General features: G+C 43.3%; 1 protein-coding gene across 4 annotated transcripts in view; it reads right to left on the bottom strand.

Moving 5' to 3' along the window:
* The window catches only part of STX7 (syntaxin 7), a 34,834-nt gene extending 24,817 nt beyond the window's left edge, over positions 1–10,017 (bottom strand). For 2 of the 4 annotated variants that reach the window (XM_030022916.1, XM_041125439.1), the window contains exons 1-2: positions 9,897–10,017; positions 1,788–1,941 (exon numbers count right to left, since the gene is read on the bottom strand). In XM_030022916.1, the coding sequence (XP_029878776.1) occupies positions 1,788–1,869 (82 nt within the window). In that variant the 5' untranslated portion in view covers positions 1,870–1,941; positions 9,897–10,017. Of the gene's footprint in view, positions 1–1,787; positions 1,953–9,368; positions 9,610–9,896 lie in introns of those variants that run through there. The other 2 variants (XM_030022918.2, XM_030022917.2) reach the window with 2 other exon arrangements.
* Between the last annotated feature and the right edge of the window lie 2,228 nt (positions 10,018–12,245).

The raw sequence follows: 12,245 nt of genomic DNA, 5'->3' as shown, positions 1-12,245 counted from the left end.
ACACATGGGAACAAAATAGCTAGAAAAGTGTATATAAGCCCTTAGAGAGCTCAGTCCAGGAAGCATGTTCAGCATGCCCATAGGATCCAGATCCTCCTAAAATCCACCAGAGGAGAATGGACTACAAGAGTAACTGATTGGTTACAGTTCAGTCAGATCTACAGAAGAGTGAGGGATGGAATCCAGCTGTGTGCCTACTAGTCCTAGAAATGTGCTTGGCTGGAGTTTTTGAAAGCAAAGCTCCTGTTTCTGAAACCATGCAGCAGTGGGGCTAAGAGAGATTTGGACTTGGGTCTTGGGAAGGGCAGAAGCACCTGTCTATTGCTCAGACTTTAGCCATCTAAATTTCAAAAAGGAAAGGAGAGCAGGATTGCAGGTAACCCCTGTGGCATGTCTCCTTCCATCTGAGCCTGGGCATGTTGGTTTTAGTACGCCTTGCTTGTCACAAGGGCAGGGGAGACACAGCAGAAGCAAGAGAGGAGATGGAAAAGGCAGGATGAGACTAAGGAGTCGCTGAGTCCAGCACAAGATGGTTAATTATGTTCAGCGACTGTCTTCACAATGCTCCAGTTTCAGCCATTGACTTAACTTTAAGTTTTCACCTGACAACTGAGACTTTTTTTTTTTTTTTTTTGACATCTTGGAGCCTCGGTGTCTGTCACAGGTTGGCAGGTATCTCTGGAAGACCAAGTTAGAAGCCATGAGACTGAGTGAATTCACTGAGCCGATTTTAGAAAATAAGGCATAAGGGCTTTTACAGAGCCAGTTTGTTAATTTTAGGTTGAGGGAAGACAACCCCAATGTACAGAAACTTTTCAACAAAGCAAAAGTGCAATTTTTTCTTCCTGTCTATTGAGATTTAAAGAAATTCCTTCTGGAAGAAAATACAAAATGTAGCTGAAAAAATAGGCAAAACGCCAATCTGTGCCACCAATCTGTGCTACAAATACCAACTCCTAAAACTTGTCTTGAAAAACAAAGATCAAAGTTTTTACTAAAAAAAATGACATACTTAACTGATCAGAATTCATTTGCAGTTTTAACAAAAAAATACCCATTTCTGCATGCACACTACGTCCTGTACATCATTAAAAACATGCATGCCAAAACCTAGCCATATGCTGTTCATGGCTAGCTCCCTTCTCATGAACAGTATACCTTGCATAATTTGAGAGATGAAGTTGTATTTGCTTTATATATATATACACACACACACATTAAAAATATAATGGAAAAGGGAGGGAAAGGGAAAAGGACTGAAAACCCCAGCAGCCTAACTTCCCTCTAACTTGAACACCCCAGTTATGTGGGTAAAAAAATTAGGTGATATGAATCTAAGCCCAAGTATATTAAAACTTGCATAGTCTTATTTACATATCTAATATGTACTTCCAAAGGCAAGCTGCAAGGCCACAGCTTCTGTCCCTGCTAAACAATTCAAGCTCCAGCAAATATTTGAAGAAATCCTTGCTCAGCAAACATCTCAGCCTACCATCTTAAGGTGCCACATAACTAGCCAGGACAAAACTGGCTTATTACCAGCAGCCTTCTTACTAATTATTTATTAGTTTGGTGAATACAGAGTGATACTGTACTTCCCCAGGATAGATCACACTTAACCATACATACAAAGGACTGGTTCAGCTGTGCGGGGTGCCACAAACCTGTCAAAAGAGCAGGTGAAGTCAAAGAGTGAATTCCCATGAATGAATCTGAGAAACTAACCTCAAATGGGGGACACCACCATTATTAAAGTTTTATATAAAACATTCATAAATACAACTTACAGCATTGTGTGATCTTCTGGATGTTAGAAGTTATGCGTTGGGCTAGTTGATTAGGATCCCCAAAACCCGCACTGTACGACATGGCTGAGTAGATTCGCTGTCAAGATCATCCACGATGGGAACAACTCAGACAGTCTCCACCTATTAAGGAAACCTAAGCCCCCCCACCCCAGAAAACAGAGTTATGTCTTGGTCATTGGTTTACAACAGTATTCATCATCCTAAAGAAGAATACACAGGAAAAGATTAAAGAAAACTCCATATAGTAATATTTATCCTCTCCAAAAACACAGTACTTCAAAGACGGAATTTAAGGGAACACTTTCTTAAAAAAGTATTAAATAAGAATATGACATCCTTTTTGTATTTCCTACAATAACTCTTAAGATTCTTAGTAATACACACAGCTTAAGGTCTGCTATTACACTACAGCAGCTACATCACAGAAACTACAACCTTTGTCAAACTTCTTACATATTTTCCCCACTGTAAGCAAAGAAAAAGTATGAATTTTCATTTGTTGCCATTCCAGAAAAAAGCTGTACATTTAATCTGTCAATGCCAAATCCTCTGATGAGCTATGTCCCAAACCAATTATATGGTTATTTCCATACCATTTATCACCCATCCCACCAACACAACCTAGCATATATAAACCACTGGAAAAAAAAAACAGCAGATATCACACAAGTTATCAGAATTAAGGAGGCACCCAGTTCCCTCTAAACACCAATCATCTGTATCAACTTCAGTTTTAGTTGTAATCCAGTTTCATTCTATGAATTGCCACTTTGTCCTGTTTCAGCTGCTGTGTTTCTCAATATGAAGTCATTTTTCAACAACCTGGGTATACAAATACATTTTTAGGGGTGTTTTTTGCACCTAAAACTATGGTATCTTATCTAAGGAGGTCAAAATCTTACAACACAAATACTCACAAATACACTTGCCCTAAAAGCACTCATATACAATCACACAGCATGTAACTAATAGTCATATAGCCTGCTTTCCATCCACACAGACCAAATCTCAGCACAAGCTCAAAGATACTCTAAATCTAAATTAACAAGACCTAGCTTAGGATACACGTGCAAATCAAAACCATCCATTTATCTGTTCTGCAGTGAGAATGCAGACTAATCAAGCACACGTGCATCCAACACAATCCCACAACTTCATCCAGGCTGTGCTTAGTCTTAACTTCATTCTTTCCAATCACCTTCACAGGTTCAACATTTTAACCTCACCACTTCCCTGCACGTCCACTGTTCAACCCAAACCATGTGCCTTCCAAGCAATGTCTTCCTCTCCTAGCCTGTCAGCTTCTGGTTAACAGACACTGCTAAAATTCAATTTCAGGGAGAGGGAGAAAGCACATTTAAATGTTTAAACAGAAAAGAAGGAAATGAGAAGGCCAACTGATATGTCAAGTGTGATACCAGCTGTGCTACAGTTTGCAAACGCAAGTTCTGATGAACTCTAATTAAAAAAAAAAAAAAAATTAACAGTCCTTGTTGCCAAATATTATTTTCTTTCACCTTTGGAAATGCCTGTATTAATACAGCACAGCAACATCCTGATTGTTTTATAACACGATGTTTTCATATCTCTATGATACGAAATGATCTCCAGTAGAGCTGCCAAGACATTGCACTGGTCAGACCCGTGAAACATCCCACCAGAACTTCACCAGCAATATAACTACAGAGGTCAGGCTCACCCCTGCTGCCCTGCAGGTTACATTACCTATGCCGGATGAACAAGCTGCTGCTACTGTGAAGACAAACCCTGCACAATTTTGAAATGGCTGCTGTAGCAGGGTCTCAAACCCTGCTTTGAGTCTTCAGGCCATAAAGTATCCTCTAGTAATGAACAACCTCACTGCAGATGAGGTGACAAGGAGTGTATTTGCACTCTTCTGTGTACTTGCTGCACAAACACCTGCCAGTCATGCTAGCTCTCTGCAGTATTGTTTCCTGTCTTTGTCTGTACCACATGCAGATTCAAGATATTTCGAGTCACAGATGAAAGTCTGAAGTCAGCCAGTCAGCCAGCCTAAATCCCACTTATCTGGTCCGAGGCTGGCATAACAACCTTTGATCTTTTTGGAAACTCTAGGCAATAGTCCATTGAATTTGTACGGTAAGACCAAACCCATGGAAACTTTATAGCGAATAAATGGCTCTATGCCTTGGTATACTGACTAAGTAAGGAAATTCTATCAATTTAGTGGAAAATATAATCATAGGCATAAAATCCAAAGAAACCACCTAAAAGAAGTTAGTTTGAAAAAGAAGATTTCTCAGAACTGTTGACATTGTTTGTTTCTTTTTAAAGTTATGACTATTTCTAGACATATTAGGAGCATGCTAACTACAATGCTAGCACTGGCTAAAAATACTTTTTAGTTAAATATTATATTTAATGTTAAAAGTTAAACATTAAAATGCAGCTGCTCGGGAGAAGAGATAGCAAAAGACCAAATTACCTGGTATAGAAAGGCTACAGAACTAACTGAAATAGTCCTTCATGATATTTGTTTCTCCCATCATATTGGTATTCATGAGACAGCTGCCTGTAACACTGTTCTCAGCAACAGCTTTACAATCAAGAGATATACACAAAATATTTCATCCAAGTCTTGACAAAAGCAGTGATTGACTTTCTTGTTTTGTCTTGAAAATTTCTACATCTAAACATATCTTTAAACAAGTTACACTGCACTATACTGACAAATGTACAGATTGTACAATAGGTAAGACTTTGAGCTTTTCAACTTTCTAGCTACATAGTTGGGCTTCTAGCTACATAGTTGGGCAGCCAAACACAACACATAATGAAAGGATGTTCAGATGATAAACTGCAAAGTCCACAGGATACAGTTTAGCTTTTCATCTGCATGTGTAGATCTCTGATTGTTTATACAATTCTTTGTATCAACACACATATTTCAATTGAGATTTATAGTAAATTTGTAGGATAGGAGTGTAAATTCACATCTGTTTTACTCCATACAAATTCTTCCACCAGCAACACTATTACCAAGCATGTTAATAATACAGGTTGGTGACGGGGTAAGCTACTGGTCTGGGGAACAGACAGAAGGAGAGGTAAGGGGTCAGCCATCAGCTCTCACTGCCTCCCAGTCTTCACCACAAACTCCCCAAGTCAAGAAAAAACAAACTGAAGAGCTCAAAGAGAAGGAAAATATTGTATTTGTTTATTATTATTTTTTAAACGGGAAGTTTGAACTTCTTCCTCATTCTAGTTCTCAAAGCAAACACGGGTGTCTGAACCAAACGAACACCCTACTTCCATTCACACACCTTTCGCTTGTTAGTGCCGAGTGACTCAAACTCCTCTGAAAACACAGATAGCTGAGCCCTTGGGAAGCCAATGGGAGTTTTGCTAATGGCTTTGACAAGGTTAGGGTTTCAACCACCAGGAAACAAAACAGACGCAGGCACCAAGCACTTCCTTCCATACCAAGGTGATAGGAGCATTCATCAAGACTCTGAATTTCCATAGAAATTACCTCTTTTCACTTCCACAGCATTTAACTACTCTGTTGTGATGTATTTTGGTATTACTGCTTGCCTAACTTTTTAAATGGGAAAGTTAATAACCTGCTGCAGTTGAGGGAAGTACACTTTGCATTCAAAGTGGAACACAGCTACATCTGTGGTAGTCTTCAGTTCCTCTAAAAGTTTCAGTTGGGTGTGAGCTTTTGATTGTACCTTTTATTTTCTGCTCAACATCTCTGTCTTTGAATGGGAGTATACCTAATGGCAACTAGGCTTGTCGAGCTACTGAAGAAAGCCTGAAGAACTGAGTCTACTGGCACAAATGAAATAATCAGAACACTTCATCAACACTCACTGAAGCAAGACCTCTCTGTACATACATGAAATTCAAGGAATGCAAAGGATCACTATATATTTTTCCTAATTTCTACATTAACTGGTTCCTGCATCACACTGTAACTCCATACCCAAGCAAAAAATTAACCTGAATATCAACTTGTTTTCTAGAAAGGTGTTTGTCAGGCATGGAGAAAAATCCACTTTTCCTTTGCTATTTCCAGCCAGATCACTGCCAAATGCAGAGACAAGAAAGTGGGAACTCCACAACTGAGCAGCTCCCCAGTGCCATTCTTGAAAGCTCCATCAGGACAAAACGATGTGTCATGACAGGCACAGCACATGTTAGATCTCAGCAGCAGTCACCTAAATATCTTGCTGGTTTAGGCTGGGACAGTTAATTTTCTCCTTAGTACCTGGTACAGTGCTGTGTTTTGGTTTTAGTGTGAGAATAATGTTGGTAAGACACTGATGTTCTAGTTGTTGCTAAGTAGCACTTATCCTAACTTAACGATTTTTCCACTTCCCATGTTCTCCCAGCGAGGCGGTGTGCAAGAAGCTGGGAGGGAGCATAGCCAGGACAGCTGACCCAAATTAGCCAAAGAGATATTCCATACCACAGAATGTCATACTTAGTATATAAACTGGGGGGAGTTGGCCAGGAGGGGCCGATCGCTGTGCAGGCATCGGTCAGCACGTGGTGAACAACTGCACTGTGCATCACTTGTCTTTTCTTGGGTTTTAACTCTCTCTCTTTTTGTTATATTCCTTTTCATTACAATTATTATATTTTTTATTATTATTGTTATTATTTTATTTTAGTTATTAAACCATTCTTATCTCAACCCAAGAGTTTTACTTCCCCCCCAGTTCTCTTCCCCATTCCACTGGGAGCAGGGAGGAGTGAGTGAGCAGCTGTGTAGTACTTAACTTGCTGGCTGGGGTTAAACCACAACACTTGCAGACTCCAGACAGCTACAGTTAATAAGCACCTAATCTATTTTGTATTTTCTCATTTAGACAGTCAAAGAGTTTTCCTACTCCTATAAATCTTGCCCCCATACATTAGGATAAGAACCCTTAATAATTTTACCGTTTAAGCAATGTTTTAGCATCAGGACCTAGAAATGTTTACATGGATCCTTAACTTTGAGAAAGCAAAAAGTACATGCTGCATTCCATAGAAATGCTTGAAAATTTAAATCTGATCTGAATTAGGATTTTATGCCTTTAAATATCCAGAGACAAGTCATAAGGCTTTCTTGTATGTGATTTTTTTTTTTCCTAAATAAAGGTCACAGAAACAAAGCTTCTCCCAAACAGCTCCTAAATGTGACTTCCTTTGTAAACTACTGCCAAAAAAAAGTGCAAAATCCTTCAAGCAGGGTGACAACACAGGCAAAAATGACAAACTGCTGAAAGACTTTGGCAGCAAAAAATTGCAGCCAGTCACAATGTTAGCTACAGAAAATTTGTATCACAGTAACAGCCATGATTAGTAAGATTCCTCCAATATAGAATTGCTCAATTTATTTCACCTCAGTAGGTTTTACCACCCAAATACTGAGAGGAGACAAGGTCCATCTACAGAGTGACTCTGGTACCTACCTACAGCAACTTGAAACACATTACCATCTTCGGACAGCATCTGCTGCTGACTTTAGCAGCAACTTTGCAGCAGGTAAAATTAATATTTAAAAAAAAAAAAAGCTGTTGGAATAAAGGGCAGACTGTACACTGTAAGATAAGTACTCCCTGCTACAGCACCTAAGGGATTCTTATAACCAACTCATAGCAACTGACTTAGTACTACACAGGTGAGCATTAAATCTGTCACTATTTTTTCTAGTGGGGATGGGGGAGAGTAAGTTTTTTCTGGATTTATCTATTTTTTTTCCCCTTATACTTAGGCTAAAATATTTTGAGACACAGATTGTATTTTCCACTTTGTGCTTTTACAGCTTCTAATGTGCTGGAATCCTGGTCCACAAAGGCAGGCTGGGGGCTTCCATAATACAAAACCAACTATGGAGCATAATAAACATGCAAACAAAATAGCAGTAAAACGAAATCCTTCCTGCCGCCTTAAAAGAAAAAAACAACAACAACAACAAAAAAAAACATTTCCAGATTTTCTTTTATCATCTAGTTTCAGGGAGAAGTCAAACTTAAATCCATATAGGGTAGGAAAAAGCAAAGGTTATTTAAAACTTTCTTTGCTCTAACGCAGCAACACTAACATAAAAGATGTCAAAAGGTAATTTTCTATTCCTCTCTGCCCAGTTCCCTCAGCCTTGCCACACTAGTCATGCTGAAACATACCAAAACCAAGCTCACATTGTGTAATAGCTAGAAGTATTTTTTTTAGAAAGAAAAAAAAAATAATACTAGATGTGACACTTGTCAGTGTTTTAGTCATTTTCCCTAGAAATTATTCTGTCCAACAAAGACGTAATTTAAAGCAGTGGCATTTAGAACTGCCCAGTGTGGAAAACTAAATTACAGAAGCCTGAAATACTATTAGGCCTAATGCATCACCAATGCTCAGCATATATGGCTAAAAAAAGACTATGTTTATCATTGTCCGATTCATCCACACCAATATTTATAATGAACTAGGTGAAGGAAGCACATAGCTTTCACAAACCTAAGAGAACATATTAGTTGTCGGGGAAATGCCTTAAGTAAAGGAATTACGTTTCCTAGGTGCACACAAAGCATTTAGAGGCCCTACGATGAAGCAGGAATAGGTAAATGAACACTGGGTACTGGAATTATTGGGGAGAGGAGGGAACGGGAGGGCTGAAAACGGACCTGAGACGGCCATTTCAAAGTGCCAAGTTTCTTGTGCTGCTGATAGACAATGTCTCATGGGAAAACGAAGATGGACCAGAACCACAGGACATCTAGCACGCTACATGTTCTCACCCAAGTCTCCCTAATGGCAGCGTGTTCACTTTGAACCAAGTGCTCAGATCAAGTACACTGACGGAGAAGTTATCTTTGCACAAACATCTGATTGTGCTGGATGCTGAGGCTCTCTGAGGCCTACCAGGATGCTAATGACTACTTATAGCTCATGTTCTCTTTTTCCTCTCCCGCCCCGCAAGAGTTTCACTTCAACATAAGCCACCATGAAGAGTGCTAGTTAATATTCTGATAAGACTACAAGAGATGTCTTCATGAAGGGAACACAAATCAGTTTATAACAATGCCACCATTTAGCATCACTTTCTTCTAATTTTAATATATTTTAACTTTTTTTTTCTCCTCTTTTCCTTCTTTTCTATTAACAGCACTTGCACAAAACCCTCAGCTCCAAGCAGAAGGGCTGCACTGCCGGCAAAGCACATGCCTGAATGATGATCGGTCAGGAGGGCTCCGCTCGCCCTGCCAGCTCGGCTCTCTGCCTTTGCATGGCTTGTTCATCAGCGGAGGGGTTCACAACACGAGCACATCGCTTCTGGCAATAAGCACCCTGGGATTTTATCATTGAGCTTCAATTACGATGCAGTGCCTTGCATTTCACGCAAAGCAGAGCGAAACCTTCCACTTCCTTCTACAGTTTCAAGAAGTGCCCTTTTCTAATAAAGCGGTGAGTGGCTCACCAGGAAAGCAGTGGTAAGGTCAGGCCAGGGGCCTGATGCGCCAGGGCCGGGCTTGCTATTTACATAGGTGATTTTTATAATCTCCCTTCCTCCTGCCGACGTGCCTTGCTCACCTCGGATCTGGAACAGCACGGAGAGCGTTTCGATACGGCGAAGGTGACCATCCTACCCTACAGTTCGACATCAACTGCGGTAAAACAAACACCAGCTGCAGGCCCCGAGTCCCTCTTTGGAGCATCACGGCCAGCGTCAAGCCCAAAGCCATGACATCAGGGGGATGCCTCGGGGAGGGGCGTGAGGCAAAGGCTGACACGACCGACCGCGCTACAGAACCGCGCCCCGCCCCGCGGCCCGGGCCCTGCCCGCCCCACGGCCCGCTCACCCCCTCCCGCCCACAGCCGCCCCGCTCGCCCCAGGCCAGGCGGCAGCGCCGGGCCGGGGAGGGCGGCCCCGACCGCAGCCGGGGCCCGCGGGGCGCGGCGGCCCCGGCCAGCTGCGGCCCTTCCCGCCGCCCTCTGACAGGCTCCCGGCGCCTGGCAGCCCCTTCCCGGCTGGCCGGACACCGCCCCGACCACCCCTTTCCCCCGGGGCGGGCGGCGAACACCCCCCCGGCGCCCCAGCGGAGCTCCCGCTGCTCTTACCCGGCCCCGGCGAACCTGCTGACGGCGGGCGGGCGGCGGCGGGGCAGGGAGGAGCGGCCAGGCCCCAGCCCGTTCCCGCCCCGTCCCGCCGTGACGGCGGAGGCGTGGGGAGGCGGGGCCGCGGGGGCCGGGCGGGCCGCCGGGCGCTGCCCCCGACGGGCGGCTCCGCTCGGGCCTGCGGGCGGGTCCCGGGGGCTCCCGGGGGAAGGGGGCAGCCCCGGCCCCTCGCCGGCCGCCGCGGGAGCCGCACGCAGCACCGTGCGAGTGGAAAGAATGGGGGGGGAAGGGAGCGTAATTTAAGGAAAAGGTGCTGTTGCCTCGGGAACTGAGGGGAAAACATGAGTAAGGAAACAGTATTACAGTGAGAAGTAGGATGTTACCACATTAATATCCCGCTTTGAAGCACCGCCTCCAGTTTTGGTCACTTTGTCTCTAAAGGGGAAGGGACACTTAGAGGAAGGTGAGTGGGGAATTACGGACGTGTTTAAAGGTGCCTGTAAATGCCGAGATTTGCAACATGTTGCTGAGGGAGGGGGCACGCGGTGCCGGGAACCACGAGGAACGGAGGGTGCGTTGGCGTGGCTGCCGGCCCTGGGTGCGGCGCGCAGGAGGAGCGGGCCGCGCGTGGCAGCGAGGGCAGCGGTAGCGGCGGCTCCCGGGAGCGGAGCGAGGGGAGCAGAGGCACGGTGAAACCTGCTCTCCTCCTGGCCCAGACGCCCGGGAAGAAGCAACAGGTGGGCCTCGAGGCCGCCTCCTCATGAGCGGCTGGGGCCCTTCGGCATCCTCCCCAGTTCTTCCAAGGGAAAATTACAGGACCAGATGCTCCTCAGAGCCCCGGGGCTGGGCTGCTTCATCTGCAGGATACCCCCCCGTGCACAAAACACCGCAGAGCAAACAGTGCGCAGCACCCGATGGCTAGGAACGCTGTCTCCTCCGCACAGCCCAGCCTTGCCTAGGGAAGAGCTGCAGAAGTGGGGAAGTGTAAGTTTATTTCTGCTACGTCATAGATCTCGGTCATCGCTAAGATTTAGAAATAACTGGAGCAGTGGAAACCTGAATAACATCCTAACCAAACAACGTCGATAGAAAAGTCCAATAAACTGCCAGCACAGTAGAGTGAAGTTAAAGGCCTGAAAGAGACAAGACTACCCTTTACATAGGTGGTTCTTGATGTGTCTCAAAGCGTGCTGAAAGGCGACACAACATAGCCCCCGAGACTTGCATGCCTACATATAGTTCTTATGTTAATTGATGCTTGGAAATGTCCTTTTCTCACTTTCATAAATTAAAGTTACTAAAGAAAAAACACTCTGATATGCCTATTTGCTGCAGGAATGCTGTGTACATCTTCATTCTAGTTTTAATAGACTATTTTGATTAGCAGTGATTTTAGTGCTGCTACATGTGCGGGAGTTTGCCCCCATGCTGTTGACATACTGGAGCTGATCCAAGATGATCCAACTAGACAGTGCAGTAATGAGAGTATAATGCACATCCCTTCTGAATTAAGGCCTCGCCTTGATTTTTATCTCCAAGTGTTTGTTGTATAAACTCTGTTGATTGAGCCCAGTCACTCTTGCTTTATAAACCTTCAGCTGAGTCCACTGTCAGTTTTTCTCAAGAAAACAATACATCTTTTGCTATCTGATTTCAAATATGGGCTTCCCATTAAAAGAAGTGACCCTTCATCAGTGAGAATACTTTATCTGCAGATCACCACTTTGGGGGTTTTTTTTGAGACTTGGAGGTAATACACAGTCATCACTGATCAATGTTCATTCTCATGCTTTGGAAAAGAGGTATCCTAATGCTTTACTAAAGATGCTGGGTGTTTTATGAACAAAATGCTGGTGCTCACCTGCTGTTAGCTCACTAATCATCAGCATCCACCTTCTATTGTTACGTAACTGAAAAATCTTTGTGATGTGATTCTTTAAAGTAACCGATTGCAGCAAAGATGTTACAGCCTGGGAGGAAAAGCTGAATTATAAAACAAACTTCTCATTAGAATGTTGTCTGTACTACAAAAATACTTAAGTAGCCTCTTTAATATAATCATATAAAATAATTATGAAGATACAGTTAATAGACCAGCCAGAAAGTCCTATTTATTGATCAGATACTACTAAGAGCACAGTATGTCCTCAGAAGATTTTGGTTAACTCCTATAGAAAAGCCATTGACTGGGAGAACGTGCTCTGTTTCACCCTTTTAGATAAAACAGGAGGATCCTTCAGTTTCTGCATGCTTTCCTCTGCTAGCAATGGCGTATGGACAGGAGTTGTAAAGAAGCTGTCTCTAAGCGTTATGGTCAGAGATGCTGAAACAGAGTGCTGCTACACAATTCTG

This window comes from Aquila chrysaetos, chromosome 8 (assembly GCF_900496995.4).
Source record: "Aquila chrysaetos chrysaetos chromosome 8, bAquChr1.4, whole genome shotgun sequence".
Classification (NCBI taxonomy): domain Eukaryota; kingdom Metazoa; phylum Chordata; class Aves; order Accipitriformes; family Accipitridae; genus Aquila; species Aquila chrysaetos.
Note: the sequence above shows the minus strand (reverse complement) of the source record. Positions and strands in the feature narration are given on the sequence as shown.